This window comes from Macrobrachium rosenbergii, chromosome 44 (assembly GCF_040412425.1).
Source record: "Macrobrachium rosenbergii isolate ZJJX-2024 chromosome 44, ASM4041242v1, whole genome shotgun sequence".
In the NCBI taxonomy this organism is placed as follows: Eukaryota; Metazoa; Arthropoda; class Malacostraca; order Decapoda; family Palaemonidae; genus Macrobrachium; species Macrobrachium rosenbergii.
In genome coordinates this window covers 41,491,645-41,510,729 of record NC_089784.1, presented here as the reverse complement: position 1 = coordinate 41,510,729, position 19,085 = coordinate 41,491,645, and the positions used below count along the sequence as shown (strand labels likewise).

Below are 19,085 nucleotides of genomic sequence, written 5' to 3'. Positions count from 1 at the left end.
AACCCCTGCAGTATGGTCGGAATGCAATCAAAGACATATGACCATTTCCCCATGCGTAGTTGGAGGAATTGCTTGCCAAGACTCTTTTGCACAGTTTGAGAAAATTCTCAACTCCGAAAAGCTTATTTGTGCCTTTTTTCCCACTTGCAATATTTTCAGAATGCAATCAAATGTGCAAATATGACCGTTTATCCATGCATAATGATCAATTGCCAGAATAGACTGGCCTTTTTCGCAGTTTGAGAGGAAAAGTCACTTTGAAAAAAACACTAGCATATATACTCTGTCTTTTGCCCCCATGCAATGTGGTCAGAGTCAGAATATAATAGAATGTCCATCTTATGAAGATTTGTGCATAACGATCAACACTTGCCAATAGGGTCCGAGGGCAGTTTGAAGAAAAGTCCGATCGACTCTCAAAAAGCCTTACTAGGATGACTTTTCCCTCCCCCTTAAAACATGGTCAGAATACAATCAAATGTAGAATATAGACCATTTTCCATAGAAACGGATCAAATCTAGCCAAAGACTGTTTTAGCAATTGGGCGAAAAAGTCTGTTTGCAAGATAAAAACATGTCTTTGGGTCCCCAGGAAATGATGGGAATGCTATCAGATGTCCAGCTTGAGCCACTTTCATGCATAGTGTTAAATTGGGAGCCAACAGAACCAAAGAGCAGTTTGCAAAGAGAAAAATCAGGAGACATTGGTCACACAAAAATGAAGGGGCTTGGAGAGAGCTTACTATTCAGAAGAATCACAATATGGTCCACTGGAAAGCAAGTTCTGTCCAAATATGTCCATTTCCATGCATAGTGATCAATTGCTTGCCAACGAAGCTTTTTCACAGTTTGAAGGAAGATTGTAACAGCAACAAACACGACCTGGAGTTCTTTTTATCCCCTGCAATATGGGTAATGCAACCAAATGTCCAAACATGACCATTTTCTATCCAAAGTGATAGGGAGATTGTGGCAGGGCAGCTTTCTAAACAGAGTTTCGGCGGGACAGACAGCCACCCTCCACTAACCCTTCACTATCACCTTTCACATTCACTTTGTCCATTAGGACTTTAACAGACGCACCAATTTCTCCATCGTGTCAACGAGTAAACCAAACTTAAGGTTAATTCTCGACTCAAGGCTAGTAATGAGGTCAGGATTGGGAGTAAGGGAGCTGGGGTGCGGAGAAATTGGTACAGATTGAGGCATGGGATCAGGTGGAACAAAGGATAAAGAATCAGAATTATCAGACAAAGATTTTGCCGACACCTGACTAGCTAAAGTCTTCTTACTACCAGCTCTAGCCACTGCTTTGCTCTTTTTATCCATGTTTAATTTCGTCAAATGACTATTCAAGGTCTTCCACATTTTAGATCCCAAGAGACACATTCATTACAGGTCAAATCAGGGGAAATATATTTGACTCCTGCAAGAAGTAAACTGTGAAAGAGGGTCATAACAGCTTTGGGGTTTTCTCAAATTCTTGTACTGCAGTCATTACTGCAATACCTAACACTTTGAGAGTCCAACTCGGACATACTGACAAGTCGAGTCAAAGAAAATCCAAATAATTGTCAAAATCAGTAATACTAGTCTTCAGAGAAAACCTGACGCTATCTAATTGTGCCTGAAAGTCTACCATAAAGTGAATACTTCACCAGTGATCCAAGAGCAACAGAGAAGAGAAATTCCAAAAAACCTCTGCTGCCAATCACTTTAACTACAGCCATCAGCCGGCAGAAACATACTGAGCTCGTTTGCTAAGCTGGTTCCTCTCTTACCCCAAAAATGGGCAGGATCACTCGCCTAGCCAAAAACAAAAGTAGTGCTACTGGGAATTTCAAAATTCTAGCTGCCGGTTAATAGAAACTAAAAGCTATGCAATTACTTGGTAAGTAGCTTATATAAAATCCAAAATTAATTAAAGCAGCAATTAAATCCAAAATTAACTAAACCCTCAATTCAATTCAAAATTAAGTAAGCCCAAAATTAAATTAATTAAACCCAAAATAAAATTCACAATTAATTAATCCCATAACTAAATTCGAAATTAATTAAACCCAAAATTAAATTAAACCACAAAGTCAAAATTAACTAACTCCACAATTGAATCCAAAGTCCCATGAGGGAAAAAAAAATGAGCGGCTGAGTGTACAGCTGATTGCAAAGTGGGCCACGCCAAGGCCTTCAAGGGCAAACTAAAACACGGTCAGTCTCCCCAAGGAAAGAGAATGGGAGTCTAACTTAAATAGAAAACAGGACTCGAGCAGATGGACGAGAGAGAGAGAGAGAGAGAGAGAGAGAGAGAGAGAGAGAGAGAGAGAGAGAGAGAGAGAGAGAGAGAGAGAGAGAGAGAATCTGACCTCACCCCTCAGTCTAACACCTCACTGCCCCTATCACCTCATCCAAGGCCTGCTGAAGCACACACACACACACACACACACACACACACACACACACACACACAAAACATTGAGCGCAACATCCTGAAGAGACTTGTCGCCTCTCCTGTCGCCAGGGCAAGAAACTGCCAAATCAGCTCACGGCAACAGTTTCAACCTTTACATACACACACGTATGCACCCAAAATAACACACGAACATGTGTAATTATAAAAATAAAAAAAAAAACAGTTAAAAAAATCTAAGAAATGTATACACACTTGCATAAGAAATGTTTACAAACAGTAATTCAACAAATGTCAAATAAATGACTACCCAATTATCAAAGTCCCCAGAGATAACACAACAATAAAATATTTCCCTTTATTAAACCCTAAACGCCGTTGCAAACTGCCGACTGCTATATAAAAAACACATAAGGCACGCCCAAAATTCAAATGCACTGCATACAGGGTATGGCAGAGAAGGCAAGAGACTCCGCCCAAACTAATGAAGTCACTGATATGTCACTCAGAGGATGACGTCACTGATACGTCACTCAGGGATGACGTCACTGATACATCAATCGGGATGACATCGCTACAGTCACCGCTCCAAATATTAGTTGCAGTGCAATGAAAAGCAATCCCATGTGACACTAAAATTAATAAAAAAAATGATAGCACTTACATAAGCCTTTGCTTGGCGGCGAATGAGAATCCTCCCACCAAAGAAAGAGACAGAGAGGAAGAAAAACTCGCATATTTTCGCGTGTTTTAACACACACCAGCAGCCAAGGTACCGCAATTACTTCACACTATACACATTATATATGCCAAAATATTCCCCAATATGAATTAACGCCCATAAATCCCTATATAACAAATTAAAAACCTTGTGCCAATGATGCATCATTAAACACACACAAAGAGTCGCGCTCGAGAAAAACTGACTCACAACAGCGTCTCTACCCTGAATCACTGAACCCAACAAAATCCTATTCTGAGATGCCAATACTAGTATTAATCGGATGTCTCTTCGGAACCGTAACTCTATCTAGACTATTTGTCTATCTATGTCTAACACCGCTGCCAACCACTGTTAAATGGCCTTATCCTCAGATCAAATAGGGCCATCCCTTATTGCTGTATCTGTTCTTAAGAATAGAATCTTATTAACTTAAGTCTCTTAGACTCTCTCTCAGGCCTGGGTCAGCAAATCCCTTCTCTCATGGCAACTCCTGTCACTGAATCTATCTTTATACAAAGGCCTACTGGAATTAAACACCCAAGTACAAAACTAGACTTTGACAAATTTAACGAAAGTAACTCAGCAAAAGCTACAGTCATGAAATGGAGTGATTCGCACCCCCTTTCAATGGAATTCATAACTAGAGGAAATACTGTTTCACAAACAAGCATATTAATAATTTTATAACAAGCACTGCTAGTGAATAACAACCTATCATTAAATACAGTAATAAGGTCATAATTATTCTAGCCCACAATAAATGTCATATAGTATGTAAAAGGATAAACACCACTTCCAAATTATTCGTCCTCACAGCACGAAACCAGAATTCCTGTTGAAAGAAATATATCAATATATTAAAACCTGAAATGCTGTTAATTAACATACGTATTCAAAACAGAAAAATGTCCAATGAAAATGGAACAGGAAAATGCATAAGGGGGACACATCAGGGTTTCACTGCTGCACTACTAGGTCTTTCCAAAAACAATTTCTGTAAAGAGATAAGTGTTCATGAATAATGGTACTGACTTTCTATGGCAAAAAATAACAGATTTTCCAGTGGTAATCATATGACGCTTCACCACTAACCAAAACAGACCCAGTCTCACAATGCAATCCCCTTGTAAGAGTCTATCCCCCGGATAATATACCGTTCTTAAGTGCAACATACATACGCACTCACACAATCACCTCTTCTGGAAATGTGACGACCTCAGGTCATTGTTCAATCATGCTGTCTACATGCGCTTGGATTGTGACAGACCCAAATGCATACATCCGATCCCACTGTCCAACCGTGGAAACCTCAACATCAACACAACCGCATTTGCAACGGATGTGCCTCTGCTAAGCTACATAGTTCAATAAATATATATATATATTATATATATATATATATATATATATATATATATATATATATATATATATATATATATATATATATATATATATATATATATATATATATATATATATATATATATATATATATATATATACAGGTAGTGCTCGAGTTATGATCATTCGTCACACAATAATTGAGTTTACGATGGGGTTAACAATTAATACTGATACGACAATATTTAGAAAATATTTTTAAATTTTGCGCGGGCGCAGGCAACAGCGTACAATCAGGCAGCAAGAGAGACCAACTTACAATAGCCCAACTTCTTTTCCTCCATCTCTTTATTCCATCCTCTAGTTAAAAAAGTAAGGGAATGATAAAAGTATTGTTAGTAACCTTATACTGTACTCTTGCAAAAATGCATACAGCCATAAACAACCGAACAAGAATTTTTTGTTTTGCTAATAACTGAATCGGATACAACTGTTTTGCTTGTATTTCAACCATCATACAGTTAAGCAATTACCGTAGTCATGTTAAAAATGACACTAAGTACAACAGAACTGATATATTTTTACATTACACCCTTATCTGCTTTGGAAACAAGATCGGCAAGGAAATATACTGCTACAGTAAATTTAAGCTGCAAGTTGTAGCTGAAGCTGATAAAACAATGTTCAAGCTGCTAATGACTAAAAATTATCGTGCATTGGCAACATGGATGAAACTCGACAGTAAATAAAATTGGAGAGAAAGTATTTTAATCAAAACTACTGGGCATGAAAGAACACATACTACTGCTGTTTTCACGCCGATAAAAGATAAATATGTAAAGCTCATACTATGATGATGAAGTCAAGAGAAAATAGTGAACGGAATCTTGATTTTTTTACACAAACAATCATGCCCCCAAACGACCAGCGGCCAACGTCATCTATTAACGAAAAAAATAGTTAAATTAATTTCACAATGAGACATATTTATGTTATATTTCGACTTAAAAACACTTCGTATAATGAAAAAAAATCCTTGTCCCATATAAACAAAGTATCTAGAGATTCATTTACGCCAACTAGAAGCAAGAAAAGCGCTCTGAACTGAGTTAAATGCCGTGAAATAAACACCGCATGATTGATTTCCAAACCAAAACATCTGATCGCTTTGATCATAGTTTATAATGCAATATGAGAATATATACAACTGGATACAGTGCAGTAAAGCATAACTTTTTAAAAGATCCATAGAAAAGATGTACATTTGTTATTTTGATGTTTGTATAATACGGTGTTAATATGTGCAAATAGAGTACAGTATAATGTAGGCTAGGCTACCATATATGATATACCAAAGTGTAGGCTAAGCCTTGTTTGTTATTCAATTTCTCTTTATACTGAATTATCATAAGTCAATCTACATTGAACCTGCAGAATTAGCTGACACTAATAATTACTATACTGTGTATGTATAAAGTATGCTGTGTAGTGTAGGCTAGGCTACCATATATGTATAGATGGTACTGATTACCCAGTGTAGGCTACGGCATATTCGAGATACAATTTTTTCAACAAACGATGGGTTTTTTGGAACCTAACCCCATCATAAGTAGGGCAATACCTGTACATATATATATGTGTATATATATATATATATATATATATATATATATATATATATATATATATATATATATATATATATATATATATATATATATATATATATATATATATATATATATATATATTATATATATATATATATATATATATATATATATATATATATATATATATATATATATATATTATATATATATATATATATTATATATATATATATATATATATATATATATATATATATATATATATATATATATATATATATATATATATATATATATATATATATATATATATATATATATATATATATATATATATATATATATATATATATATATATATCTATATATATAGATAGATATATCTATATATATATATATATATATATATATATATATATATATATATATATATATATATATATATATATATATATATATATAAGACCCTATAAAACACTGTTTGAATATATATTTATAAGTAATATATTTATATGCGGCATATAAAGACCCATAAAAATTCTGTGCTGTAACGTTTATTTGGTAAAATATGGACACACAATGTGTTACAAGAGTATATAGCCTATACAAAGCATATGTAGGCGTGGCAGTATATATACACTTGTAACACATCATCTCCCCATATTTTACCAGCGAACATGGGCACAGAAGGAATTGCTCGATATATATGGTTGCAACATTCAAATAGTGTTTTATGAGTCTTTTTCATCTTCAAATTATACTGTTGTATTACAGTAAAAGATATTTTCATATATATATATATATATATATATATATATATATATATATATATATATATATATATATATATATATATATATATATATATATATATATATATATATATATATATATATATATAATATAAATTTATATATATTTGTCAGTGCAAAGTTTTTTCATACAAAAATCCACTAATATATGCTACCAATATGTTTTCTCCATAACCTATAAAAAATAGTATATGCTACCTGTAAAAAAAATGGTAGGCTATATGCTATCAGTGCGAAATTTTTTCCTTAATATAAATTATAAAAATAAATGCCCTAATGAGGTTAGGCCAGGACATGTTATTCTAGGAAAGGTTTGTTCCCAACGTTTTACACTCGCCCTTAAGTTTTCTTCATAACCTATAAAATCATATGCTATCAATATAAATTTTCTACATAACTTACATACGCTACCACTGTACATGTTTTCCATTCAGATATTGGGGAGAGGGAAATAAACAAACAACTGCGAGGATAAAGTAAACAAACGCTGAACAAACAAGTCACGGGTCAGACGACAACTCACTGCAGTAAAATCAAGCTTTGTTTTCTTATATAATTATTATAATATTATGAAAAATAGTAATCACTAATTAGAACATCACTAATACAGGTAAACAAATCCCTTACCTAGATATGGGGGTTCTGGCTATCCCAGGCGAGGCAATTCCCGTTTGCTTCGTCCCTCTCTTGTAACAAACTTACGAAACTCAATCGTTCAAATTTCTCCCTCATAAGGGTGGAACTTCTCTTACTTGTGGCAATGGAATTGCGTGAATGCACTACACGGCAAGAAAATCCGAAAAGGAAATGCGTCACAGAGCACTAGCATATCACTTGAACCAGAACCACACACAAATCGAGATCGTTTATTGGTAAAACCCGAGTCCCGACGCTCTGTTTGGTACTGTTACCTACTTATATTATTTCATGTTTCCGAAAATACGCAGTAAAAATGTGTCAAGACATATAAAATATTATATGTATACTAGTTGGTATGGTACATCTGTGATAACGAGTTCAAAATATCGAAACACATGGATATATATTTACTTTTTTGATATTTTATTTGATTTTTTTTAGAGAACGAACAAGCTCTTATAGTAGAAAATGGGTAGTTTTAGTAGGACACTGAAGTAAATTTCTCACTTTCTATCCAGAACTGGCAATTCATACAGACATTGTACGACAATTTGTCGTACAATGTCGCTCACAGGGCGATATCGAGATACATAGATACATATATACACAGATATTATAGTTTTTAAGAGAGAGATCCAGTTTTTAACGTAGACAGTGTGCATTTTAGTAGGAAAGCAAAAGTACATTTCTCACTTCTACCTAAAAAGTCATACAGAAAGTTTGCGAAAAATTTTCGCTCAATGGTGCTCAAATGCCGGTAAATGCGGTGAACAGAAATATAAAAAAACCAAGTAAAAAAATTTTTTAGCAATAATCTTTCAGGACATGTTTAGACATATACTAGTCAAGAACTGTACAAAAACTAAAAATCGATAATTCCTCGAAATTCGACGATCAGCGCGCCAATTATAGTCAAAATTACTTTTTATATTGTAACTTTATCTATTCACTCTATCCATATCCTTTTACGCCGTATGCATGTTATCAACATCCTAAGGATGACGGGAACTCAATGGGATTTCAAATTGTTCGATAAGTTATTTGGCTAAATAGTCCCGAAAGTGCCCAGTTACTGAGCTATTATAATGATTTGTATACTGACGAAAAAATAGTATAAATATGCAGTATATTCTGAAAATAAAACCACAATACTATTGCCATCATGCCATATATTGACTGAAATTTCCCGCCTCTCAACTAATACTCAGTAGCTGTTCCATTCACCTCCCTCAGGCCCCTTACAACCTCATAGACAACAATATTTTATGCTGTTGTTCATTTGATATGCACGCAAGAAATGAATAAGGTACCCTTTATTCGCATAGCCAGATGTCTTTTGATTTGCCTACAAAGAGAGAGAGAGAGAGAGAGAGAGAGAGAGAGAGAGAGAGAGAGAGAGAGAGAGAGAGAGAAAATGGCTATTTAAAGCCCATCGTTCGTTTGCTTTTGATCTTAGCACTTTGTCACAAGCTCGTTATTCGTGTGCTTGTATTTATATCGCAAATGTATATCGGAACGTTTATGATCTAAATAAAGTGTGTTGGTTCTTTGTATAAAGAAGCATTCAAATGTATTACAGAAGAAATACCCTGCATCTTTATCAATCACGACAATCACGAATTAACTAAGCGTATTGCCACAATCCTACATTGTTGAGTGGATAGAATACAATCCAAAAGAGGGTATCAACCTTTCCTTTTTCATAGTGAATTTAATTGATAGTGCTAATTCATTTATCTTGCCAAAATAGTTATTCAAATTTTCGTTTCCTGGCCAAACACAAATTATATCGTCAACATACTGGATTGCCTGGAATGACTCTGATCAATATTTTGGCTTTCAAAAATTTGCAGATACAAATTACTTAACAACTGTAAATGTAAATTTAAATTCAGTTTCCCATTGAATTTAAATTTATATTCTTTTACACATAATTTAATTAGTTTAATGAGAGTGATCTCGGATAATGGTATATCCAGGTGTCTGTTTTCTAATAAATCTGATAAAAACTTCAGCAGATCGCCAACAAGTGCTTTTTGAGGATAATGATACCACATCAAAACTCTCCAGCATGCACTTCATTTATTCTAGTTATTAACTGAACATTATTCTTATATTAGGATCAGAGATGGTACCAACCAACAGGTTAAGACTCACTAGGTACTTTGCAAGACTGTAAGATGCAGATCCAACTGAAGTAATAATTGGCTTGTCAGGAAAATTACTTTTGAGTTTTCATTATATGGAGTATTTTGTATATGGTCAGGGAAGGAAAATGTAAGTATCTGTTTTGACAAGTTAAATGAATTGGTACCATCAATAAAATTCACTAGGAAATGGAAAGGATGGGTGCCTCCTTGTTGGATTTCCTAACACATAGAACTAGTAATGTGTTGAAATACAGTGTTGACAGAAAAACCTACTGACATTTCTGCCTATGTGCATTTTTATTCTGGTCAAAGCGGCAAGGGTAAGAAATCAGTGTTCAAATCTATTTTTAAGAGCATTGCTTAATGTAGCCCAGAATACATTAATGATGAAATTGATCAGATTAGAAATATTGGGAAGAAATTTAAATATGCTGACTATATATTAGAAGACAGTGCATTAGAAACGGCAAAAGAGACTGAGCCAAAACCAAAAAGAAACTTGAAACTAAAAGAAATCTGGTTGCACTACTATATAATAATAATATGAACGATGTACCACATCTTAAGAACTTTGCAGCTAATGTAGCATTTAAGAAAAATAAAACAATGGAACATGAACTGATAAAGAACTCTCTCGACAGTACTAAAGGATACGTATATAAAATTCCAAGTAAGTAACGTGGTAGCTTTTATATTGGTCATAAGCTATGTGTAAGCTATGCACAAGTGAACCGTAGAATTTTTGTACATGTTAGTGAAAACAATTAAAAAGAAGATATCATGTTCTAATAACGGTTAACGAACAGATCGAATTCATCTTAGAAGAGAAGAAAGAAGGGATAATCCTCCTGGACGTTAAACTCACTATGGCAGGCAGCAAAATAGAGTATAGTTTACACAGAAAAGACACCCGTGGAAACACTTGCACACACATGTATTCGAGCCAGACGAAGGGCATTGAGATAGGAATGATGACAGGATTGATTATTAGGGTCTACAGGGTTTGCAGCCCACCTTACGTGGAACAGGAGCCTGAGTATCTATTTGCTTCTTTTAAAATATATATGGATACACGACTCACTGGTGGGTGAAAGCACATAGAAAGGCCGGGAAACACCACTTTGGGGAAAGGCGCCAAGATAAAGACAGAATCAACAACATCATTAGGGATCTGAACAAAAAACTGAAAGATATATGACTAGTTGGGAGTTGTAATAAAAACGTTAAGAATAAGGTTTCTAGAAATGAAATACCCATTAAAGAGGAGGGGAAGAGGGGCGGGGTCTACCTACTTGTTTGTGACAATTGCGATAAAGTATATTTTGGTTAGAGCAGCAAATCGTGCAAGGAGAGAGCCAGCCAGCATAAGCAGGTCATTCACCATCACAACCCAGCTTCGGCACTGGACAAATACTGCTGGAATTATAAGTTTAAGATCAACTGGGAAAAAACAGATTTCATATATATCAAGAATAAAACATTGAGGGTAATCGCAGAGATCGCCTTGTCGACCGCCATAAAAAGACGACAGAGGCAACGTAGGGAATAATTTTGAGTGCAAGGACTCTTGTGAAATAATATAAAAGAGAGTTAAGAACATAAACAAAATGATGGACAGTAAAGGAAAAATCTCAAACGCCGAAGGATTAAGCCTACGGCCACAAAAATTAAGGAGAATGCAGGTAAGGGGCAGGATGAGTTGAAGATCAACAGGCAAGTCATCCCAAGGATTGGGACAAGAAAACGACACATGTCGGGAGGAGCACATATTTACCTGGGTGTAGCTGTTGTATTTCTAGTACATCGGTACTTGATGAAGAAGACTGTATATCTTCGAAAGCTAATATGCATTTTAAATTGGTCTTTGCAAATAAAAAATTCTGGAATCTAAACCATCCCATCTTAATTGAAGGCTAACTCGGGCAGTATGAATTATATATATATATATATATATATATATATATATATATATATATATATATATATAATATATATAAAGATATAATATCATATATATATATAAAGATAAAATGCTGAAACGAGTGCTGAGGCCTTTCGACACTAGTCCTTTACTTAGCAGACTAGTGTCGAAAGGCCCTGCAGCACTCCAGTGTTTCTTTTCTTCGTGGATTTTATCTTTATTTATATGTTCATCACGTTCCATATTTTCGTGATTCAGTTATATATATATATATATATATATATATATATATATATATATATATATATATATATATATATATATATATATACATACACACGAATATGTTATAGATACTTGAATGACCATATAAGCTTCATCATTGTGGCAGTTGTTTTTAGTAATAATACCCCAGTTTTCATCTTACGAAGTAACTGAATCGCTCAAGGGGATTATATCACTTCATGTGCTTCATTTTGCAAGAGGGAAAATAATTCTGACGTCCCAGAAGAGCCTCATCATAGGGAATGGCTTCATCTTCAAAAGAAGCGCCTCGCCCGTAAGAGTGGCTTCAATTTAATGAAGATATATCATCTCAGCGACTCTCTCTCTCTCTCTCTCTCTCTCTCTCTCTCTCTCTCTCACCCACACATACATGCTTGCTCACAGGTTATGGCTGGGAAGGTTTTATATACTGTATATATATATATATATATATATATATATATATATATATATATATAATATATATATATATATAATATATATATATAATATCTATATATATATATATATATATATATATATATATATATATATATATATATATATATATATATATATATATATATATATATATATATATATATATATATGAAATTTTTATCACACCGTGATTTATATACAATCATGAAGCTACAAATGTCGCTTAATATCGAAATTCACATATCTCCGTTACCTCGAAGGGGAATTTATATATGTGATGAATGAATTCATCACTTATATAAATTCCCCTTCGGCGACAATTCTCCAACGGAGATATACCGAGGTAGCGTGAATTTCGATATTGCGACATTTGTAGTTTCATGAATATATATATATATATATATATATATATATATATATATATATATATATATATATATATATATATATATATATATATATATATATATATATATATATATATATATATATATATATATATATATATATATAATGTCTTTCTAAAACAGCGGGAAAGCTGTCTTTCTTATTCTTTCAGCAGCACCCACGTGAGTGAAAAGCACGACTGTCAATGGCCTCGGAAGAGGCGCCTATACCTTGAGGTGCTTTCCATCTTAATCAGGGGGTCCACAGCGCTTAATTGTGCGTTCCTCTGTCTTGAGGTACAAAATATTGACCTAAAAACTTCGACATTTCTTAGGAAACATTTTCAGGTTATGTTTTTAACTACCTATGGTAGAATTCTTCAGTAAATAGACAGACCTGACTTATTCCTTTGCCTTTGGACCAAAGAGAGAGAGAGAGAGAGAGAGAGAGAGAGAGAGAGAGAGAGAGAGAGAGTAGCTAAACGGTCTTTTAAGGGCATTTCCTATCACAAGGGGTTGAGAACCCTCCTACATATTTTTTGATATGTGTAGTGCCTGTTTATGTAAGAAATAATCTTTTCAAATGTGATAATTGTGGTAGAATATATATGTTTCCTCGTCAGTTTACCCTGACACTGTCAAAATACACGCACCCACACACGTGTGTTTTTGTGCACATTGCATTCATTCCCACAAACACCCACACACAGGAACACACACGCATATATATACATACACATACATGCATACATACATACATGCATAAATACATACATATATAATGTGTAGAACTCTTTGTCTGCAAAAAAAAAAAAAAAAAAAAATCCACAATACTCTATCTTCATGAACTACACAGAGTACAGCTGACTGGGGACACCATTTTGTAGTGTGAGATTGACAGGGAACAGGGACGAGGGTGTTAGTCGCCTGTTTGTTACGTCTAGTAGGTTTCACTGTGTGTGGGGTCCTGGCCAGAGAAATCTCTAAAACCATGCCCTCTGCGGTAAGAGAAATCATGTGGTTCGCTTTGTAACTGTTACCGGAATTAGTGATTGCTCGACCTGAGGGTGCGTTTACGGAATTAGTGACAGAAGAGTATTTTTAACCTTTATTTTTATACGTGTGATTGAAATGTATATTCTCAATATAGCATCTCTCTCTCTCTCTCTCTCTATCTCTCTCTCTCTCTCTCTCTTTTTATGTGTGACATTGACACCACTGTAACTTCCAGATCAAAAGTCATTGAAGAAGAGGCTGACGCATTCTTTCAAATTAATGATTCAAAAGTTGTTGCGACGCGTGAGACATTGACACCACTGGATCGTCATTGCAAAGAGCTCTTTCAAATTAATGATTCAATTGTTGTCAGCGGCGGCAAAGCTCTTTTCAGATTACTTTCGGTCGTACTTCCATTATCGGAAAGAAGAAGCTTCCGGATAAAGATCATCCATCAGTGAGATAGTAAACAGAGATTGTGAAAAGTCTCCATTTAGAAAATGGAGCTCCGGTGCGCTGAAGTTCTGGAGATTGGTGCCCAGGGAAATAATCTGCAGATCCTTTGTGGTGTGGCAACATCAGCATGGTTACCAAATTCATGATGCATCTCTGAATTTCCCTTATATAGGTTTTTGTCATATCAGATTATGGCACTGAAGCAAGTGGCAAGGTTTTTCCAACCTGGGCGGGGAGGGGAATGGATGGGAGTCATCTTGGTGACTTTATATCCTGACTATGAGGGTGGTAAATTGTTCTATGGTTGTTGAACATGGAGGCGCAGCGCCTAGGAAATAATTGGATCGAGTGCATGTCTACCAATATGCAGGGTATATAAACAATGAAATGTCTATACACTTCTGACCGGTAATCTTGACGACCCATTTGTTTGTGATTCTTTTTCCTTACTCACTTGCTTCCTTACCTAGGCTAAGGCGACCAAGATAAGCAAATACCAGACCAGATAAGGTGGGCTTCAATGGGAAAATAATGTAATGGTGTTAATGAACAACTCTTTCAATTTAAGAGTGAGTGTTCCACTTGATTCTGGTTCGAATGGAAGGGCTTCAGAATTTGGACTAAAAATCTTCGTGAATATTCGCGTGGTACGCGGAGGAAGGATTTTCCATATGGTGTCCTTGACACGACAGTTAGAAAATATAATCTTCCTCCCGTTTTGGTCTGCAGCTTTTAAATCATCGGGGCAATCACCAATAAATAGGTCCGGGTGTGGATGCTCTTGTACTATAAAACAGCATTTGCTGCCCATGTGGTGTTTGCGATGACCTGTAATTTTATTCATAATAGCATCAGATGAACAAGAATTTAATGAAGAATGAAAGTGAATAGAGTCAGTATTAATGAGACTGTAATTGCCGCTTTTCTAGTCACTTACATGTGTGACATAGCTGTTAGCAATAGCACCCCGGGATTTTTTCAAGTGTCAAGGTGTTCTGTAATGAGATATTTAATTTACCTACTGTATTTGAATGTTTTGCTATTTATGGTTTCCTTATGTGAAGATACACCTGTGAAAGTATGTCATACTCAAAGTATTAACGTTCATGGCCAGTGTTTATGCGACACCATCCGGGGGCTAAAAGTAAATCGGTCAATTCATGTCAGTATTATTTTATAAATGTTTCGCTTGAAACAGGTTTGATTATTGAAATGTATACTGTAGTGAGTTTGCAGTTATTTTGCGCCATTCTTATTTTTTATATCTTCTTTTCAAACCATCTTAGAAATAGGTGATTTATTATTCTTTTCTTTGTGTGTTTTTCAGGTTGGGAATGGGTTGGTTGGTCATCCAAGCAACTAGAAGACAAACCCATAAAGATCATCTTCACGTTCGACACCATGAGAAATTTCTCAAGCATTACCTTTTATGTTTTCTCGGCTCCGGAGGATGATTTTAAGGTCAGTAATAAAATCTACTAATGAGGAGAGGCTATCACAAAAAATGTCACAGCATGTTAAACTATATTTGTGGCTTAATATTTGTGAATATAAAATTTTCATGCGTGTATGAGTAACAAAAAATCATCAACAGCTAAGTGTTTAGTGTTGAAAAGTATGGCCGTGGTCTTTCTTTCAATGCTCCTAATAAATCTGGCTCTTTTACGTGTAAGGATAAAGGCGCAACAGTCTCTTTTTCATGGGAGAAATCTGCTCTATCTTGTATTATCTATTTTGTAAGATGTACGAAACAAAACTTGACGTACTTTTTCAGTTTGCAAGCACAGCTAAAATGGTTTTTACATACATAACATCTCAAACAATATCTAAACTTTTGATACCGTAATTTTATTTCCTTCTGCACAGGGAAATAAAAGTGTTTAGCTAAAACTGACGAAGGCTACTGCACATTCTAATATCACTATAATTTTCCGATTGAGAGCGAGAAAGAGCATTAAAATATGCTTTCAAACTTATGGTAAGGTATTTTCACGGGCCTGGCCCGGGGTAGGTCTATCTATCTCTAATCACAATCTAAAACACATCTGACTGACTTGACCAAACCCATAAAAAGAGGTAAGTTAACAGTAAATTAAATGTTTCTTAAAGAAAAGCAAGATTTCACTAATTAGATTATAATTACACAGATCAGAAAGATATTACACATGGAGCTCCTCACTAGCTCCTTGGCACTGCTATTACGTTAGTTACAAATCAAATAGTGCCAATGGCAAAAGACTTTACGATCTATAGCGGAAATTCTTATTTAGAGAATTTATCCTAATTTGAAATTAATCGCACTATGGTATGGAACCTCTAAAATTAACTAAATATACAGGAACTCTTGCCACGAAGGCATATAAATCTTCAGGTATTGATCTTGAAGTGTTCTTCCACGTTGGGAGTTCGGGAATTGATACCGTGGAAGAACAGGTAGGCACACAGCATCGAAACGCCTATTCTTTTCCCGTAGGATGTGTTGTCTTGATGTGTAGACCAGACTTTAATTAATTAAGGCAAGGGGCTTTGGTGGGACTATGTTAGCACGGCAAAGACTGACTAGGTCAGGGAGGGGAGGGTGGTCAGAGACCGACCTGGCAAGGACTCTGCTCTGTGTCTGGCTGGTAACGAACTCTCTGCTTGACCCCTGGCCAGGTCCTTTTATAGCTTTCGTTCCCGCCTTTCAGCCTCAGTCCTGTGTGTGGTCGATTGTCTATTAACTAGCCAGCTCCTGTCCTGCATCTTGGCGACATCCACAGAAACGGTGATGGGGTAAGGAGATGAACGACAATACCCATGGGAAATTAAATGCAGACAAAGGCGAGATAATAGGCCTAGAGAGAGAGAGGGGGGTGGAGATTTCATTGAGACTGCAAGGGTTTACAGTAGCTGGCGCTAATGTCTTTCAATTCTGGGTGGTCATGAGTCAACTCACCGTCTTTATTCCACGTTTTTAGTTTTACGTTAATTTTAATACGTGGAGTTTCACGTGCTGTTGCAAATAACAATGGCATGTTACAATATAAAAAAATCAATAAATGTAAAAGATCACTTCAAGACAACAGGAAACTTTCCCTTTATGGAATACTGTGAGTAGTATAAATGGAGATGGAGATAATGTTTCTGAGATTCATGAAATCATTTGAGACCCACTGCAATCGGTTATTTCGAGCACAAATGCAATAAAAATGGAATTCTTCAGAAAGACAGGCCCCTGTCACCGTCAAGTACTTCAAATCCATCACGAAATTCACTTGAAAGGGTCCTGTCGAATGATTCTAATTGCCATATCTTGAAACAGGTATTTATGTCTCCCATGAACAGGGTTATTCATCTGTTTGAAATCTTTTACAATATGTTGGTTGTAATCATGTAATGTGTATGGAATAACCCAGGCTGTCACTTTACTGTTTTACCATTTTGCCTGACTTAATTTTTTTATCACTTCAAGTGTTTATATTCGTATGAATAACAAAGAGGCGAAAGTTTTTTTCGCTAGTAACTCTTCGCATCTAGTGCGATGTTTTAAACTCGAGGACTGAGTCCCCAAACTGAAAAATATAGAAAGATCAGCAACATTGTTAGTTAGGGCTAAGGATATTTAGAAAAACTATTAAAAATGGGAGGTATTGTAAGCTGGTTTCAGCGTCAAATTTTGTTACTTGCTTGAGTTCGAAGGTTTTCTCATGACAGACGTATGTGGTCCCTCGCTGTATCTCCAAGAAAATGCAACGCTGGCAGTGATCTCGTGCTTTAGTCGTTATTCAAACAAAGCCTCCAAACATTCATACACGAGTTTTCTAAAATAGGTCGCTTAATAGTAAATCTTGCATAATACGCAGATGATAATTTGTAGAGTTTCTGATGCCACTTCAAATCAGAATTCTGTCTGTATACCCTCATTTCTTTGTAATTTTGTAGTTACTGAGCATGTGCTAAGTAAGGCAGTAAAGTATTTAGTCTGTGACTCATCTGTAGCCACCTATGGCAAGAGGAAGAATATTATTTGGTTTGCGCTACGATGCTGATTCTGTAGGCTTGATACAGCTTCCTCAAGACCTCAGACGAAGATTTTACTTACAGACTGTTATTATGGCATCGCAGCACACGAGAAAAAAATATGGCACGTTTTATGTCCTTTGAATTCCAACTTCCCTGAGGAATAAGGACTCAAACGAGAGTTCAATTTTGAACTGTCCGGTGATTAAAATTGGAGTGATCACTTTCAAGACTAATGCATTAGATAAAGGCTTTTACACTCCATTCAAAATAGAAGTGATTTTAGATTTGGTCATCAGCGGGTTTCACTCCGATAAAACAAATTCCTTCTGCCCTCTTTCACAAGTGATAGATGAGACCAATTGAATAGATTTCCTGATCGAAACTTGAGTCTTTAAAATTCATTTTTTCCCTCTTCCAATCTCTGCTCTTTCTTTTCATCTATAAAATCCTTATCCAGGTATTCTCTCTCTCTCTCTCTCTCTCTCTCTCTCTCTCTCTCTCTCTCTCTCTCTCTCTCGTAATACCAACAAGAAGGCAAGGGCTGAAGGACTATTTCTCAAGCTTTCATTCTTCTCAAACATATACAGGTACAGGAAAAATTTATATATGAAAACCTCCTGCCATCTATCCTCGACCCTCTCCGTTTTAGAAGCCCAGCCGTTATAGGGGAGAACTTAAGGGGCAAAAGTGGTAATCTGGCCGCTCCGCCTCCACAGAAATGGAGTGCCTCAAGTACATACCTGGATATATGATCTTATTGGCCGTTGCGGTTACGAGATATATTGTTTACATCATATATTTTTATGTGGTTTTTATGTACACAGACCACTGGGCCGGGTAACCCTTTGTCCGTATCTAGTTCAAGAAAGAAAAGGGGAGGGGAAAAAGAATGAAGCTTAATCTGAACGAAGCTTGTGACTGAGGCCTTCA

General features: G+C 35.4%; 1 protein-coding gene across 1 annotated transcript in view; it reads left to right on the top strand.

The window, feature by feature from the left end:
* Positions 1-19,085, top strand: part of LOC136829611 (discoidin domain-containing receptor 2-like) — a 527,936-nt gene that overhangs the window by 305,387 nt on the left and 203,464 nt on the right. Inside the window, exon 5 of the mRNA XM_067088458.1 lies at positions 15,481-15,614. Within this exon, the coding sequence (XP_066944559.1) occupies positions 15,481-15,614 (134 nt within the window). The remainder of the gene's footprint in view (positions 1-15,480; positions 15,615-19,085) is intronic.